General features: G+C 51.0%; 1 protein-coding gene across 12 annotated transcripts in view; it reads right to left on the bottom strand.

The window, feature by feature from the left end:
* Positions 1 to 19,004, bottom strand: part of PLEKHA6 (pleckstrin homology domain containing A6) — a 132,697-nt gene that overhangs the window by 78,020 nt on the left and 35,673 nt on the right. Inside the window, exon 1 of one of the 12 annotated variants that reach the window (XM_045182367.2) lies at positions 18,256 to 18,322. The exons of the other annotated variants lie outside the window; for them this stretch is intronic. Coding sequence (XP_045038302.2) covers positions 18,256 to 18,296 — 41 coding nt within the window. The 5' untranslated portion in view covers positions 18,297 to 18,322. Of the gene's footprint in view, positions 1 to 18,255; positions 18,323 to 19,004 lie in introns of those variants that run through there. 12 annotated transcript variants of the gene reach the window in all.

Raw genomic sequence — 19,004 nt, 5'->3', positions numbered from 1 at the left:
GGGGAGAAATCATCTGTTTAAGAAAAGCTTTCTTTTTCAGGGACTGCAGTCTCTGGGGTTCCATCAGATACTGCTGCAGATGACAGGTGGAGAAAATGGGACAAGAGCAACCGCAGAGGAGGACCCGTGGAGGACAAGGCAGACTTGAACTCCTGCCCAGTCCCCCTAGCCTGGGACGGTCTAAGCTGGAGGCTGGAGGGGAATGGACACCTGCTGCCTCTGTGGCTCCTTGCAGATCCCCCTCTCCGCACCCCAACAAGCTGGGGTGAGAAGCAGTAAGCCCCCCCCCTTAACCTCTTCTCCTGTGCCCCTCTTTGAATATCTTATCTTTCTTCTCCTAGGCCCTTATCTCCTGGCTCCAGACCTTCATCAGCCCCACCTCCTTCACCTGCACAAGGGAGCAGGAGGGGAGAGATGGCTGTGTTGATGCCACAAGCTTTTCAAAGACCCAGTGTGCAAGCCAGTACTGGGGCGGGGGAAGGGGGCGGGGGGACGACAGCACCTCAGGGACAAACCCAGGCCTTCAAGTCCCACAGGGGCTTAAATTACCCCAAACCCACAGGAGGTGGGCACCTAGATCCGTACCCTCACACGGCCCTAGCCTCTGCCAGCCTGGCCCAGAACCCTGACACACTCTCTCATTCCTCCCAGACATGTGGGTTTTTTCTGACACAAATGGGGGAACAGCTTTTCTTTCCAGTCACTGGGCCCTGGCCAGCTGTTTTCCAACTCCTATGAGATAAATTGGACTTTGATTACAGCAGAAAAGATTTAGGTTAGACACGAAGAAGCGCTCAAAATGAGTGATAATGAGTGATCAATGGATTGAGTGCAGGCTGTGAACCAAAGGGTCGTGGGCTCGATTCCCAGTCAGGGCACATGCCTGAGTTGCAAGCCAGGCCCCCAGTAGGGGGCGCACGAGTGCAACCACACATAGATGTTTCTCTCCCTTTTTCTCCCCGACTTCCCCTCTGTCTAAAAATAAATAAATAAAATCTAAAAAAAAAAAGAAAGAAAGAAAGAGGAAGCTTAGGACTCTGCCATTGCACTTTTAAAAACACTGCAGCCAATTTCCCCTGGGTAGGTGCGGTGCAGCGCCTGTTTTTATCCTGTTACCCTCCCGGTTAGAAGTTTCCCGTGGCTGCCTCTCCCCTGCCTGCGACCTAAAGTCCTCACTCACTCCTTGTCTTGGTGCCCAAGGCCCACTACAGCACATCCTCATCCACCTTCCAGTGTCGTATTCCACTGCTCAGGGTGTAAACTTTCTGACCCAGCCAGAGCCTCTCAGTATCTCCCCAAATGGCCTCAGGCATCTCTGCTTTGACCGTGGCATCCCCACCCTCTTTCCCAGAAGTCCCTCTCCTCTTCAGCCACCAGAGCAAGACAACCTTTAAGATAGCGGATCTCAGCCAAATCGATTATCTGATAATCCAAGAAATGTCTCTAAAACACAATTCCCAGGTCCTGTCCTAGAAGCCTGTTGAATCCCAGCCTCCTGGGAGACAGGCAGCCACTGCTCTCAGGCTGAGCTCTGATGCCACCTCTTCCAGAAAGCCCTGGTTGAATGCCCCACCTGTAGAAAGCCCCCTCCCCAGGGAGGCCAAAGATGTGAATTGATCATTCATTCCATAGACAGTCCCTGAGCATCCACAGTGCTAGATCCTGAGACCAGGTGAGGCCCCTGCAACTCGAGGAGTTCCCAGGCTTGTGCCTGGATGCAGACAGAACCGAACCCACAGAGCCCTCCTCCCCTCCAGGGCAGCCCACCATGGGGGCAGAATGATGGAGCCGGGGGATGACCAGGGGAGGCTGCAGCACTGGAACAGCAACAGCTCCCGAGAGGGTGCCACAGGCAACGGGTGGGAGAATCTTGGCCCTTGATTAGGTCGGGGAGCGGGGGGGGGGGGGGGACGACGTTGTGCTGGAGGTAAGAATGGCCTTTCCTGTGTGTTCACCGTGCGCTGAGGGGACTGCTCACTAGCTAGGATCTTATTTATCCCGCAGGACTAACTGAAGCAGGAGGAGTATTTGGGGCCAGGCTGTGGAGTCCCACCAGGCATGAAGTGGCTCCTGCTCAGGAAATATTTTCTTACTGATCAATAGATCAAATGATCTCTGAAGGCTTACTCCCAGCGGGAAGAAGCCAGGGTCCTTCAGGAACAACTAGAGCCCCGGAAAACGTTTCCCTAACTTGTTCAACTATTAAAAGCAACACCAGGCCTGAAGAGGGAGGAGAAGCGCTGGGGGGTGGGAGCCCGGCTTTCCTGACACAGGATGGAAAGTGGGTGTTAGAGCACTCCCTGTCCCTGCAAGAAACCCACGGGAGGCTTGGGGAGCAGCTGCTGTGAAAGGCAGCCACAGGTCACTCAGGGCAGACCACAGGAGCAATGCTGTCAATGGGCCGGCCTAGGAGTATCCACCTCCCCACCAGCCCCTGATCCCAAATGCCAGGGTGGGACCTGCGGGACCAGGGCTCCCTCAGCAACCCCAGAGCTGGCAAGGCCTCTTCAGTTGACCTTTTCCTTTCTCCTGCTCCTGAGGGGCACACCACCTTAGTTGGCCCAGCCCAGAAAGAAGATGGTCCCTTCCCATAGGCCGCAGGTCCCCTGGTTTCCACCTTTTGCAGCCATCCAGTCCTGAGTTAAACCTTTATCTGGCTGGCTGGCATCTAAATGTATTCCCCGCTGGGGAAGGCAATGTGGCAATCAAACTTACCCAGGTAAGAAGGACACTACCAGGCAGACAGAAGCCACAGCGCACCCCTCCGTCCTCTGGCCTATGCATTAGGATGTCCCAGGGTGGAGATGGCTCCACTGTATCTCACCAGTGGGCAACTGGGGCTGAGGCACAGCAGAGCCAAATGAAGGACCCCAGATAGGAGAGGCGGCCTGTTCATATCCACTTCCTCAAACACCTCCAGGGTTAACACGGAATCCCACCATCAACCGTGACCTGCAGGCGAAATCACTGGAACCAGCAGCCAGGAGACCTGTGTCCTAGTCTGCTCTGAGCCGTGGCCACATCACTGAACATGTCAGGGCCCCTCTTCCTTCACCTGGGAAATGGGACAGAGCCTCCACTACTCTATTCAGTTCTTGTGAGTGTGAGATAACTTGATAAATAAAGAAATGTTTCAGAAGTCAAGCCTAAAGCAAAACATGGAGTACTGTTGGCGGCACACTGATCAGCGCATGGGGCCCAGGCGCTGCAAGCCTGGCAGTCAGCCCCACACCCTGGGCGCCCAGCAGGGCTGCAGGCTGGCTGCCACTCTCTGACTCGAGTCCAGTAAGGGACAAAGTGGTGACCAGCAATATCCCCACAGCCAGATCTGCAGGAACAAACACCAGTGCCCAGCTGCAGCCATCTCTGCGCCCGTCTTCAGGGCCCCGCGTCTGGGAACCACAGGGACCCTCCCTCGTCTCAGAGCCCCGGCACCCCCAGCTGGGGCTCCATCCACCTCTGAGGAAAGGCCACGATGGAGCTGCTGCTGCTCTTCCCTCTGTCCCCGCAGGTCACTACCCAGCTCGCTTTCTAAGCAGATTCTGTAGGACAGCCACTTGCACACTAAGCTTTGACTCATGAGTGGGTTGGGGAAATCAGTTCAGTAAATCAAGATGGGCATTTTTAAAATTTAATGGAACAGAATAGAAACCCGTGTGTACTGCACTTGGTAAGAGTTAAGTATTAATTTCTGAAACTTTAACAGCCCGGAGCTCACACACAGCGTTAGAATCTGACTCAGCCTCAGTCTCTCGGTTTCAGCATCCCCGTCTGTAAATCAGGGACACTGGCGGTGTCCACCTCATAGGGCTGTTGTGAGGATTATACTCGTTAATACACATAAAGCATCCGGAAAAGTACTCAGCACAAGTTTTACATAAAAGTGTAACTTCATGTATTAATATATGCACATAAGAGCGTCTGTGTGTGTGTGCGCGTGCCCACACCTTTGCTTACAAGGTAAACATCTTCCTAGAGTGTGGAGAAAAAACTGAAGCTGACGCTGTGGGGGAAGCTAGGAATTGTCTCTGAGGACAGCAGAGGCCTCAAGTCCAATTCCCCGGGCTCAGGTTCCTCCGGTGTTCCTCCCCCTCATGGAAGGGACAGAGGGGCAGGCGGCTGGGCAGAGTGGGTCTGAGTATCTGAAAGCACGGTGCAAAGCGCTTTCCAAATTAACTTCTACTTAACCCACATTCAACCCTGTGGGGAGGTGTTACCGTGCTCCCACTTTACAAGTGAGGAAACCGACACACAGGGAGGTTAAGCTGCCTCCCAGCTAGTAAGTAGTGGAGCCAGGAGTCACATTCTGCCTCCCAAGTCTGGGCCTTTTACCACGGTACTACCCTGTCTGTCTGTTTCACTTTGATGCCACCTTCTTGCACTAAAGAGGGAAGCCAGACCTAAGACGGTTCTGAGACTGAGGAGGTGGCCCTGTTTGTAAGAGGGGTAGCTTCGGTTGCCCTGGCCTCAAAACCAAGCAATTTAATTTTCTAATGGCTTGAATTCAGGAAGCAGCACCTCCAGGGTCCCATCATAGAGTCCAGAAAGTTCTGCAACAATAGTTGGAGGTAATAAACTTGGTTAACAGGGCTCATAACCATATGATGTGTTAAGTCCTCAATTTAGCTGAGCAGTACCAACCTGACTAGAAGACATAAAATTCCCCGCACCTTTTACTGTACTGTAGAAGACCCACGTTCTGTCTGGTCGTGCCTCATTCTATCTTCTCCAAGGCCAAGAGGGGCCAGGAGGGGCAGCGTCTCTTGTTTCCAGCCCCGAGAGGCTCATGACTTGCCAGGGGCCACTCTGCGAGTCAGTACAAGATGAACACTGGGAAGGAACACTGATGGGCGAAAAGAAAGTGAGGTGGCCTCCGTGTCAGCATTCCCAGCACCACGTGACCCTCCCAGTTGGCCCTTGTCTCCTTACCACCTTGACACTGATATAAATGTCCCCAATACTAGTAACAAGTGCCAGCGAGAATGTGGAGGAAAGGGAACACCGCGCACCATTGGTGGGACAGTAAGCTGGTGCAGCCCTGTGGAAAACAGTACAGAGAGTCCTCAGAAAATGAAAAATGTAACTACCACACAACCCAGCAAGTCTCTGGGCATTTATCTGAAGAAAACAAAAGTACTAATTCAGAAAGACATATGCACCCCTATGTTCTTTGCAGTGTTATTTACAATATGGAAGCAACTAAGTGTCCATTGATAAATAAATGAATAAAACAAGATGTGGTACAAGCCTTGGCCAGGTAGCTCAGTTGGTCAGAGCATCGTCCCAATACCCCAAGGTTGCAGGTTTGATCCCCTGTCAGGGCACATGCAAGAATCAATCGGTGCATGCATAAATAAGAGGAACAACAAATCAGTTTCTCTCTCTCTCTCTCTCAAATCAACAAGTGGAAATGAATTTTTAAAATGTATATATATATACAATGGAATATTACTCAGCAATAAAAAAATAATGAAATCTTGTTATTAGCAACAACTTGGATAGACCTAGAGGGTAGTATGCTAAGTGAAGTAAGTCAGAAAAAAATGATATGATTCACTTATACGGGGGATCTAGAAAAATAACAAACTGACGAACAAACAAAGCAAAACTATAAGCAGACTCATGGAAACAGAGAACAAGCTGATGGTTGCCGGGGGGCAGGGGGGTGGTGGAGGGATGGGTAGAACAGTGAAAGGGAATAAGAGGGACAAACTTCCAGGCATAAAATAAGCAAGTTCAGGAGATGTCGTGCACAGCACAGGGCATATAATCAATACTATCGCAATGGCTTTGCATGAAGACAGGGCTTACTAGACGTAGGGTGTGGTTACACTGTAATTTGTAAGGTATATAAATGTTAAATCACTGTGTCCTACACCTGCAACTAGTGTAATATTGTGCACAAATTACACTTTAATAAAAAATTTATTTTAAAAAGTTTCCCCCCAAGCATTCAGTCTGTCTCTGGAACTGACAGGGGTTTGTCTAACCCAGAGGACACTTCTAATGAGGAGAAGGAGGGGACAACGTGACGGAAGGTGCAGCTGCGGTCGGGTCCCCTTCCACAGCCCTTCACCTGCCATGGAAAGTCCCCGACAGCAGCGAGAGGAACACGCGTCCCCACGCCACCAGCTGGACAGACAGACCATTTCCTCCGAAATTCCCAGCATCCGTGTTTCCTGCTCTCTCCAGCGAGAACTGGCCAACACTTCCTCATACTAGGCCCACGGCTTTGTTTGTACATTTTCATTCTGTTGTAAGCCTCAAATACAGGTTTTTAAAAACAAATAAGGAAACTGAGACCCAGAGAGGTTAAGGGACTTGCTCCCGGTCACAAGCTTTGTGACTGTAAGTGTGAGTGGGTCCCAGCAAGGCCCCTCCAGAACTCCCCCATTCCACACCCGATGAAGTGACCTTCCCCCTTGCCCCCCTGCAGCCCTCACACAGGGGCTTCTGAGCCGCACCACAGTCCCATATCGTGATGATTTTTCACCTGTCTGTCTCCCCATCAGACTCTGACTGCCCTGAGGGCAGTGACCACATCTTACTTATCTCTTTTCCTGGTGTCTGGCAGGTAGTGATTTCTCAATAAATGACTGGGGGGGAGGGGTGGGAAGGGCAGAGGATGGGAAAGTGGGAGGGATAAAAAAGGATGAAAGAGGGAAGGGAGAAATGGAAGGGGAGGGAGGGATGAGGAGGGATGACAGATGGAGAAAGAGTGAGCAGGAAGCAGGAGAAGGGGGGAAGGGCGGTGACCAGGTATCCAGAGATAAGGGTCACCTCAAGTCAAGGGACTTGCACCATGGCGCTCCACTGGTCTCAGTCCAACTGGGACATGTGGAAGCAGGCTGCCCCCACCCCAGCCTGTCCAGAACAGAAATGAAGGGCACCTTGCAGCGACCAAGGAGGCCAGGAAGTTTCCAGGACTCCAGGCACTGCTGCACCATCACCCTCCCTTCTCCCCTGTCGCACTTGCAGAAAGGGAATGGAGCCAGTGCCTCTTCTCCTCGGCCGAGCTCTGCCCACTTCCCACTCCTGCCTTGGTGTCGTTGCCCCCGACCCTCCTGTTAATGGAGGATCATTCCTGTCCCAGACGATGGGAATGGATTTAGGAGAATGGGCGCCCACAACTGGCCACCCATCCACTGGACTCCCAACCCCAGAGGTGAGGTGAGGGGCTGACACCAGCAGGACCCTGAGGAAAGAGCCAAGTTTCTCCATCTGGATTCACCACAAACACAAGCACTGTGTCCCTGAAGGTGCAGTGAGGCGGAGGGAGGGGTGACTTCTAGAGGGAGGGGCTTCTGAGCAGGCTTGGCCCCTGCCTGACTCTGGGAAACAACTGGAAACAAGGACTTTGCAAGTAGGCTTTTCCTTGGGGTTTTCCTGGGGTGAGGAGACAGACTTTGTGATCAGCCCTGTTCAGACTGAACCCTTGAGAGGCCCCCACAGTTCCTCCTCCTCTCCGGGAAGATGATCTGGGAAGACCCCCTCCCCCTCCCCATATGGGCCACAGTCACACTCAGTCATTGTTCTGCACACGTTTGTGAAGACCTCCTATACACACATCTGTAAGGCATGCTGGCCTTGGGGCAAACTGGAACGGATCCCTAGAACAGGTGGGGGTAGGATGGGAGGCAGAGAGATTCTTGGCCTCCTCTTAAAAACCCAGAATAATGCCATCACAGTGCAAATTCTGCCCAATCTCTTTTGAAAAACAAATCCTCAAGCCAAACCCACTCCATGCCAGGCAGCCAGGCACCTGGAAGTGAAGCGGGAAGCTATTCCAGAAGATCTTGTGGCTTCTCCTTTGTGCCAAAGACCTGGGCAGTGGAGGGTGGGGGACTGGGGTGGGGGGGTGGTCCAGGCTCAGTCGCACTGGGCTCTCTGAATGGACAAGGCTGTTGTTGCAAGACAGAATGTGGAGAACGTTAGCCAGAGGCCACAGCTGCTGAGGTGACCCTTGAGAGCACCCAGAGGACAGTAGAAGGAGTCAGGCAACATGGACAGGCCAGTCCACTACATAAAGCATGACTTCGTGAAAGCCAAGGGCACTGAGCTCTCATTCCGATCCAACAGCTAATATGTCCTGTGACCTCAAGCAGGCCACAGTCCCTCTGACCCTCAGGTGGCCCTTCTGCACAGGGCCTGAAGGATGGGGGCAAAGAGAGGAGAGGAAGGAAACGGTGCCCCATGCCTGCTGAAACCCTTAAAGGATTAAATCCATTCTCCTGGGTAAGGCTACCAAGGCTTTTTCGCAAGACAGCCCACTTTCCAGCCTCCTCCCCTGACACCCCTGACAGGTTCCCCGTGCTCCTGCCCCTGACCACACCGATGCATCTCCAGTTCCCAAGCTGCCTGGTGCATCCCACCCATGCTGTTCCTTCTGCGGCAGCCGCACTCCTTCCACTGCCCACCCACTGTGCTCCTACAGCTGCTCCTGACTTCCATCCAGGCAGGCTTTCTTTCTCTGTTTCCAAAGCACTCTGCACATCCATTCTTATTTTTCATAATTCTTTGTCCATAAGGATTATGGACAAAGGGCATAGTCTGTCTGCCCTACTAGACTGTGAACTTGAAAAGACCACATCAAATTCCTCTTTCATTCAACAAACATTTAGTAGCAGTCTGCTCTGTGCCAGGCACTGGTAGGCGCCAGGGCACAAAGGAGAGAAAGGCGGTCTTATGGTGTGCCGCCCCTAGTGCTGAGGACAGTGCGGGCACAGAGGGCCCAGCTGCTGCAGAGTCAGGACAGGCAGGCACCGGGCGCTGTCTCTGGGCTCTGCATTGCAGGCCTCGCCTCCTCTCCAAAGCAGGAGACTCAAGGATATTGGGAAGAAGGAACTAAATACTAAACCATGACCTCTTCCTAAGTACCTTACTATGCACTATGTAGGTGCTGTTGTCAGTACTGCGGACACAGTGTTTTTCTTAATATTTAAATAAACTCTCTGACAAAAGCTTCATAGATGAGAAAAGTGTTGTCCAGAGAGGTTGGGAAACTTGCTTGAGGTCACATAGCAGGTGGCAGAGCTCAGATAGGACCTCAGGTCTGTCTGACCACCCTCTGCCCATAGTCTCTTGCTGCCGAACTTAAATACATGAGCACACGAGCACCTGTGTGTCTAGAGTTCTCCTTCTTGTTCTTCTTCTTGTTGTTGTTTTGTTTTTTTTTTTTTGAGAGGGAGAGGGGGAGGGGGAGAAAGAGAAATATCGTTGTGAAAGAAAACATTGATAAGTTGCTTCCTGTTCACACCCTGACCAGAGATTGAACCAGCAACCCAGGTATGTGCCTTGACTGGGAATCAAACCCTCAAACATTTGGTGCACGGGGTGATGCTCCAACCAACTGAGCCACCTGGCCGGGGCTGGACTTCTCTTATAAAAGAAGGAAATAATAATCTATTAACCTCAAGGCTCTGAACAGTAGAACTTTAATCCTAGTGGCCCAGGCAGCCTTCTGGAAATTCTCTGTTGCCTTCCTTTCCCATTGCAACAGCAGTTCCCAGAAGCCTAATGAGCCAGGCTGGCTCCCCACCCTGCCTGGGGATGCCAGTGGGACTGCACTCCGAAGTGCTGCCTTCCAGCTTTTGCCACCTTCAAAGTGTCATTAGTGACTGCTTGGCAGGTAGTCCCAGGCCCCTGCAGCCTCAACCAATGTCTCTATTATGCAGAGCTATCTACCAGTGGGATTCTGACCGTAATGGGGAGACAGCAGATAATGGGCAGCCTGTTACTACTCCCCCACCAACCACAGCCCCACCTTTCTCACGTGTCCCTGCATTCTTCTCTCAAGACCCAGCTGTGACTACTTCCCATGCAACACCTCCTCCTGGGCTCCATGGGTTCTTTCCCAACATCCCTTACTCCTTTCACTCCTTTCTTCTGTGAACTGTCCCCTCGTCCTCCCCCTGCCCCCACAATACACCCGCATGCGCACATGTACACACTCAAACCAAGCTAACTGGCCCTGAGGTTTTGTGCACGGCCTTCCTGTCACATGGGGTGTTGTTTCACCAGTGCAAGTTCCAGTGTTCTCCCAAATCTCACCTCTCCCAGGAAGTGTCCCCAATAGATTATGCCCAGCCTTGATCTTGCCTTTGTTTTGCATTTCCTCAGAACTTAATACCCTCCCCGCATTTACAGTGGTTGGAGCCATTTTTTATATTCGTTCATTTGACACACATTCACTAAGGATCTACAACCACATGCCAGGCAGGCACTTACTGCGTGTCTGCTGTGTGCTAAGCACTGTGCTAGGCACTGGGCGTTCAGTGCCCTCAAGGGCCTTACGCTCACGGTATTGCCTTCAGGCCCTGTCCTGGGGAGGCCCACCTCTGCACTCAGACCTGACATTTACAAAGGACTTTTACTTTTGCAAGGTGTTTTTACATCCATTATCTCCTTTTATCCATACAACACCCCTATACGGTAGAAGAGAAGGTCTTATTATTCCACTTGAAAGACAGAATCACTGAGGCCCAGAAAGATGAAGTGACCCCAGCTGGTTATCAGGTAGGTCACCCGTAGAAGTCAGGCGGGTGGCCTTTGCACCGAATCATGCCCCACACCATGCAGACTAGGCTCTGAGAGAGCTCAACGGCACCGCGTAGTGATCTGTTTCTCAACCTCCATCACTGCTGATTAACGTTGGGGAAGAAAGAAGACCAAAGTGAAAATAGAGGGTGTTACAAGATGCTGTGAAACTAGAAAGTCTGAACAAGTCTGTCCTTGTTTTCCTGGCATATAATGGACACTCAGTACATATTTGTCACATGAATGAACAACTTACTAGAGAGGCACATGGCAGAGGGTATGAGCCAGCTAATAATGACAGCACACTTTGTGTCAGGCATGATTTTAAATGCAATTCATTTCATCTTGATGACATCGTCACAACTTTCACAGTAGCTGTTATCACCTCCCTTTTACAGATGAGACAAAATGAGGTTAAACACCCAAAGTGGTACCTGGAAGACTGACCCTAGCGCTGTGCTCTTGACCACGTTGGCCAAGGACAGGTCGTATATTTCCGCCATCCACGCTGTCGCTCAGTTCTCATTACAAGCGCACTGAATGAGTGTTCTGGTGAGTGCTGAGTGAGGACTGAAGTCACACTTCTGCCCTGGGCCATGAGGTTCTGCACGAGCCTGCCTGAGTCACCTCCCGCTGTAATGTGGCGTAATACAAATCCAGTTTGGGGGTGGAGAGGGCTGTGTTTTGGCTGCACAAGAACTTCCCGAGTCCTCTGAACTGTCCACATCCCAGAGTCCTGCTGCTCTCAAGGGCCTGTCCCCAAAAGAGCAGCTCTGCTCTCTGACTTGATTGTTAACAGGTCTGGTAAAAACCAGGGTTATGGCCCTGGCTGGTGTGGCTCAGTGGATTGATTGCCAGCCTGCAAACTAAAGGGTCACTGGTTCAATTCCCAGTCAGGGCACATGCCTGGGTTGTGGGTCATGTCCCCGGTGTGGGGCGTGTGAGAGGCAACCACACATTGATGTTTCTCTCTCTCTCTTTCTCCTTCCCTTCCCCTCTCTCTAAAAACAAATAAAATCTTTTTTTTTTTTTTTTAAGCCAGGGCTATGGATTATACAGGATGGGAGGGAATTTCTGGCACCTTAACCAAGTAGAAGAGGAGGACAGGGGTGAGGAGGGCAGAGTCATGTTTGTCACTGGGATGTTTGCAAACAGGATGCAGAGGGTCCTTGGTGAATAACTCCGGGATGGGATGGGACGGGACGGGACGGGATGGAAAGGATGGGGTTCGGCAATTCCAGCTCTGGCAATTTTTTGGCCCCAGTCAAGAAAGGAAAATCTCAGCACCAACATGACAGGAATGGAGACCGAAGAAAAAGAACACATAAATAATCTTCTCCGACATCAGGTTTCTCTTAAAAAAATCCTAACTGGGAGGAATAAGATTCAGAAGAAGGGATTTAGAACAGGAGAGCCTATCCCAGAAATGACCAAAGCTAAAGTTTTTGTGCCTAAAGGTGCTGAATTTGAAGTTGATTCTGATCTTAGTGCTTCTAGATGACTTTGGGTCAGTAGCTCATTAAACCTTCCACAGACTTCAGCTTCCCCATTTATTGAAAGGGTATCATGTTGTCTGTATGCATCTTTATCCCTTGAGATAGGAACTGTGTTAGGGTAAAGCAGACCAGAGACCAGACCACACCTGGAGTTATTTAGAGAAGAGGAGATGCAGAAATGTGAGATCTGATCAGAGCTCCTGGCTCTAGACGGGCAGGAGCCATCTCCAGGTAATGCTTCAGCTGCTCTAACTGCAGGCTGTTTTGATTGTCTTAGAGTGCCTGAGATAGGGAAGAGTGCCTCATGCACCCTAGGTAGGTGATATCTGAGTTCAAATCTCTGGGTCAGCTGTACAAGCTGAATGGCAGGAAGAAAGGTTCCTGTGATTTAAGCAACACAGACAAATGCAAACCTGGAGAATCCCCAAGGATAGGTCTGCCAACTGTTCCAGTTTGTCCAGCACTGAGGGGGTCCCAGAATGCACGACTTTCCGGTGCTAAAATGGAGAAAGTACCAGGCCAACCAGGACAAATTGGTCATTGCACCAAAGGACTCACCCATGAAATAAGCCCCTAGTTTGCCAAAGGACCCATCGGCACCACATGAAATCCTTAAGTGCAGAAGGATTGAGAGCTCAGGTATCCGGGGATGGGAAGCCGAGTGTCCCCATGCCTGTCCTGGGGAGCCCTTGGCACGCGTTACCGTGCCCGTGTCCCAGCCTCGTTGGGCTGTGGTTCCTCCAGAATATTTGGTAAGTTTATCTTCCCAGCTGGAAGACAAAATACTGTTAGAAACTAACTGAGGTTTCTTGGGACCCTGGGCCCTGAGAAAGGTCTTTCTTGGTGATTTCTTAGAGTAGCCTAGGAGCGAACCCAGGAGGGCGCCACAAACAGGACTCTGCTTCCTGGCCATCCCAGAGATCACTTAGTTCTTCAAAGAACTCAGTGGCTGGGGCACATAAGGGGCAAAGGATGGGCAGGGGGAGAAGCAAGAACAGCCATTACCAGGCTTCCAACACCAAGGACAGCTGAGCTGCCATTAATTTACCGATGGCACAGAGAAAGGGGCAGTGCCCCTTTCCTCACCTGCCCCAGCCCCATCGGAATGAGTCCAGCTCAGGGAGCTGAGTTCCCCTGGCTTGAATCCACTTCATTTTCTCCTAAGCTGCTTTGTGGGGCAGGCTGCTGAGCACTGGACGTGTCCAGTCCTGCTGTAGCCGACTTTCTCTACGGCCAAGGGCAGGCTCCAGTTCCATGCCCCTTCTGCCAGCTGAAACAAAGCCCGGGCTCAAACTGGGCCCCTGAGTTCATGGAGACCAGCGGGCATGAGTGGATACTCAGCTCCTCTGTCCCTTAAAGGCGGTCTCTTATTCTAGGGCCAGGGTCAAGGAACAGGGCCAAAGAAGTCAGGATGGAGAAAGCTTCTCCCTTCCGCCTTTGCCAACTTATAGTATTTCTTAATTCAGCAAACGTGTTATCAGTGCCGACTATGTGAAACACAATAGGAAAAAAACGGAGGCAACTAAGTCCCAGGCACAGAACCCTAGACGGGACGGGAGGACGTGAGAGTTGAAATCTACAGATCCTTCCCGATGCTCATCCTGAGGAGTCTGTGTATGGCTGCCCCTCTCTCGGTCCCCACATCAGTGAGCACCTGAAGAGTCGGGAAACAAAAGGGAAAGAGAAGAAGCCAAAATCCTGGTTAATTCACAAAGCAGAGATCTGTGGGACGGATAACCAAGACTTACTTCAACTTGGAACACACCTCTAACAAGCAACTTTTACTGCCTGAGCCCTAAGTCCAACCCCTAAGGTTCAAGCTAGAGAATGAAAAGGGTCTAATGAGATCTGTACTCAAATTTCTTTTCCTTCTCCTTGACTGATTCATTCATTCATTCATTTCACATTTCTTTTCTTTTCTTTCTTAATTCTCACCCAAGGACACGCTTATTAATTTTAGAGAGAGGGGAGATGGGGGAGAGAAACATTGATTGGTTGCCTTTTGTACGTGCCTTGACGGGGGACTGAACCTGCACCTAGGCATGTGCCCGGATCGGGAATGGAACCTGCAACCTTTTGGTTTATGGAATGATGCTCTAACCAACTGAGCCATATCGGCCAGAGCTCAGTTCACATTTTATAAGAGGCTTCTGTGTGCCAGCACAGACCTAGGCACAGGGACTCAGGGAGGAGTTTAATCCGACCTTACCCTAGCATCTACTGTCCCCATCATCCCCATTCTGGCTACATGATTCCAGTAGATTACTGCTGTGCGCCTTCGAACTCTCCTTATCGGCCAAACCCTGGGGCCCTGTGCCTTGGCTGGGAACAGTCTAGGCAGAAGCCCACTCTGAACAGCAGCCTCTATAGTATGAAATTATGGACAAAGAAGCTACTTGGGTGTTTGCCTCTCCCCTCCCCCTTTCTCATCTGCCTGGGATGGAAAGTCCACTGCTCTCAGCTTGCATGCTCAAATCACAAGCTGAACTCCCAGAAAAAGAAGTAGCTCAAGGATGTTAACAGGCAGGAGCCCAGTGAAACAGAAATATAACATTTCATTTTGTTCCTTAGGTACCAGTATCTTTTTTCTGATGCCTAAAAAAGCAGTTCTAGTGCTTCTGTTTGCCTAGCCTTCCGACCTCTCCTTCCCTCCTGGAACTGAGGCCTTGCTTCCTATTTATCCTCAGCTCCATTCCTTTCTGTATCTCTCTGAAAGCCGCAAATGGTGTCTTAACTGTATTGCCCAGCACGTGGAGAGTTACAGGAAACAGCCAGTGATAAGGAGCTAATACAGAGCAAATGTGCTTGGAGCCGACCAGTCTCTCTCTCTCCAAGCCCCTCCTCAGGAGCCCTTCCTGACCTGGAGTCTCTGGCCCACTTAGGCCAAAGAGCGTGCTGAGAGCCCTGAGGTTGATTGGCACCCCCTCTGCCCAGGCAGGTTGCTCTGTTTAATTGTCTAACTGCAGACTTCTGTCTCTGATCTGCATGGGAAGATGGACAGGCAGCTGTGCCAGGCCCCAGGGGACCACAAACTCCCAGGGAGGAGGCTTGATCACCTGGTTCTCTACACTGGAGGCCTCAGGGGGCCGCCTCAAGCGCAAGAGACAGCCCAGGCCTCCAAAAGGGAAAAATACAAGAGCAAGTCTAAGCCAAACCCCACGTCCTCCCAGTCCCTCCCCACTGCTCCCATTCCTAAGGAAAGGACAGAACAGGTATCAGACGGCCAGGGTGGCCAGGTCTCCTTTCCCATTATAGGCACATCTTCTGACTCTCTGTGTGTTTCAGAGAGCAAGTTCTCTGACCTCTCTGGACACAGCCTCATCAGCCTTAAAATTTTGTCTGGGGTCCTGGCTACTTTGAGATGACCCTGTCTGGGTAAGAAGGAAGGAAACTGCTATTAAATGCTTGTACTTCCTTATTGCTGGATTCAGGAACAAGCAGCACACACTTCTAATCTGCGACATCCGGTCAAATTTCAATTGTCGCCACTACTGTGTCCTTCTGTCATGTCTGCGGGTTCTTGCAGTTAGATACTGCATTGAGCAGATGATTCAAGATAATAATGGCTATCACTTACTGAGCACCTACTATGTGCCAGGCACTGTTTACATTATCTAAGTTAATGTCAGGTCAGTGGAGACACTGATGCAGAGGGAAACTAGCTAAGTTGTCAGGGCCAAGCAACGACAAAGAGGTGGATCAAAATCCGCATTCAAGTAAGCTGATTGCAGGGCTTCCCTCTTAACCTCTCATGAGTGCGGGCACATGCTCTGCAAACTATAAACTGTCATACAAATGTGAAGAGTGATTATTAGGTAGCTGATAGTAGCAAGAGCCAGGGATGGGTGCGGTATAGTCAGGGAAGATTTGTGTCTGAGCATTAATTTAATTAAATGCAGCTGAGCTGTGTTTCAGAGCTAACCTGAAAGGCTGTTTGGGGTGTCTTGGGCTCTGACTCTCTCCATGAACACAAATAACTGGAATTTGACTAAATGGGATGCACAGGACTTTTCCCGAGGCTCCCAGACTGGCGTTTATGGGAGGCCTGCCTCACCAGTCCACAGTGAGGGCAGGACGGGTGGGAGGGGGCCTCCCCGCAGCCATGCGGTCTCAGCCTCCTCGGCAACACCTCCCAGAGAAGGAATCCTTTTTCCAAAGAAAGAGATTACTTACTGTGGGGTGAAAGAAGTAACATCCAATTAGGGAGAGTCATTAATAGGCAATTAGTGCATAATGAATGAATGAGTCTAGGCAATCATCATCAAGGCTGCTAGCATCACAAAGCAAGAGACGGCCAGACATGTGTGTCTCCTGATAGATACATGCACCGTCACCCAGGGATTCTTGCTTCCCTCCCCCAGATAAATACATGAAAGAAACCGGAGCTTGACTGGGGCTGCAATCTAACCACATGCACAGAGATGGTGGAATGAATTAAATGACATAATGAGGGTGCAATGGGGCAAATCCAGCATGTTAGAGACTCTACAGGACAAATGACCTGATTTCTTCAGCAAAACATTGCGAGACAGAAAAAAGGAGAAAAGCGTATCTATAGACTGAGTGACTTAAAAACTGTAACAAGTAGTCACAATATGTAGATTTTTTTAATCCAAATTAAAAAGAAAACTAGGGGAAAACAAATAATAATCAGAGAAATATGAAATTTAACTGAATACTTGATTATATTAAGGAATTGTTCATATTTTTAGGTAAGATCATGATTTTTTTACGTTCCTACATTTAGAGATGAAATGATAAATTGTCTAGGATTTGCTTCAAAATGATGAGAAGGTAGCAAAGGCTGGGATTATACCTAAAACAGGATTGACCATGAGATGCCTTCAAAACCACTAAGGCTTGGGCCCTGGCTGGTGTGGCTCAGTGGATTGAGTGCTGACCTGCAAACCAAAGGGTTACCAGTTCAACCCCCACTCAGGGCACTTGCCTGGGTTGCGGGCCAGGTCCCCAGTTGGGGGTGCATGAGAGGCAACTACATATTGATGCTTCTCTCCCTCCCTTCCCTTCACTCTAAAAATAAATAATATCTTTTCTTAAAGAAGAGAAAAAAACTATTGAAGCTTGGGTCCACAGTGATTATTACACTATTCCCTCTACTTTTATGCATGTCTGTAATTTTCTACGATGAAAAGTTTGTTAAATAACAATGAGACCCCACAATCGGCACTGTGGCAACACAGCAGAGTGCTCTACGCTCCTCTGAGCTGCCCAGGCCTCTGGGGCTCCCGAGCCTTGAGAACACGATGGGGGAGGACCCCAGGCTGCTTCCCCCTTTCCAACAGCTCCCCTGCAACAAGTTAGACCTCACTTTCTACAGCTATGTCCCCTTGGGGACTTTGACAGAGGCAGAGCCAGCACAACAGCAGAAAAAGCAGCCCTGTCTCGATCCCAGCACAAGGCAGTAGTGGAGATGCACTCAGAATCCCCCACTGCCCTTCCTCCCCAGAGCTTTCCAGCCCTATGCTGAATTTCACCTCTCACTACACTAGGAGATGAAAAGAACTCTATTACCACAAAGCAGCATCCGCAGTAGCTGGAGGGAGGGCCTGTTGCCTTTCTGTCTCCATTAGGCGCCAGAGTGGGAAAGGGGATGAGGGGAGAAGGAAGAAGTTGGGAGAAGGACAGGCCGTACAAGAACTAAACACCCAAGCCCACACTCCAGCCTAGCCCAGCCAGGGGCCCAGGCGTCGCCCACCCCACCTTAGGCAAACAGCCGGCACCTCCCAGGCCAGTCCTTCCCTTAGCACTTCCTGGTGCTGCTGACCACAGAGCTCAAGGGAGAGGAGAGCAGACTGAGGGAAAACAGGATGGAGAGTTCAGAAGGGAAAGGTGAGGACTACAGCGTATCTGGAGAAGTCCCTGGGAAATGAGAAATAGACGGGGAGAGCGCTCGGCCTGGCACATTCCAGAGCTAAGGATATAACTGAGTAAAGGAAAGAGAGGAGAAGAGAGAGCAAGGGAGAAAGAAAGCAACAGTAAGATGTGAGGAGAGATAGATGGAGCAGGAGGGGAGAGTTAGAGGCCCCCAGGAACACGTAACCCGAGTGACTGCTCACCCTTCTCCACAGCCCATGCCTCCAGGGTCCCTCAGCCCTACCCAGCACAGTTGCTCAGAAGGAGTTTCCTGCCCTTGCAGGCCCAGGAGGGGTATCAGGCACCAGCTCACAGGCACGCCTCCTGGCCCAGCTGGTCCCTTTCCTACCTCCTAGCAGCCTGCTCCTGGAAGAGAAACCAGCAGACCATCCACCTGCCTCCTGAAGGGCTGAGTGCTGGAAAGGAGGTTCCACCTCAGACCAAGTGGCCAATCAAGGGAGCCAGCAGGAGCCTGCCCAGAGCCCGCCCTTTTGGGGCACAGTGTTGAAGGGGACACAAGGTTAACTTAGTATTCATACCAGGTGCCTGTTCCATATTCATGAACATGCTGGGTGGCCACAAGGTGACAGCCTCCCACCTCCCAATACTCACTGACCTTCAGGGACCACAGGGCCAGTCCAAGGTTACCTCAGAGCCAACCCACGCCAAACCTGGGGCAGGCAGGCATCAGCGCTGCCCCCTATGCATGGAGCCAGCAAGTGGGCCAACAAGTGCCTTGCTGACAGTTGAGGAACCTCGTGACTGATCCCTGGGCCGTTCCAACTCTGAAACTCAAATCCTGGCTCTGCCACTTGCTGTGCGACCTAAGGCAAGCCACCAACCACCTCGCAGCCTCTGTTATAAAGTTGCCGGGATCCTGTCCCCCTCAACCTGCACTTCCAGAACTGTGGGAGCGAGCACAGAAGGAAAAATGCTCGGGGTTCACAGAAGAAGCGACGCCCTATAAATGCGAGGTATCGTTACCATAAATGAGAGTGCCACACCTAGGAAGGGGGAGGCAGGCTTCTGTCAGGCTTTGCAAGGCCATCTGAACGAGGAGAAGGCAGAGGACAAGGTGCGCCAGAGAACAGCAAGGCC

This window comes from Desmodus rotundus, chromosome 12 (assembly GCF_022682495.2).
Source record: "Desmodus rotundus isolate HL8 chromosome 12, HLdesRot8A.1, whole genome shotgun sequence".
Lineage (NCBI taxonomy): Eukaryota > Metazoa > Chordata > Mammalia > Chiroptera > Phyllostomidae > Desmodus > Desmodus rotundus.
This window is presented reverse-complemented; position numbering and strand designations above follow the sequence as displayed.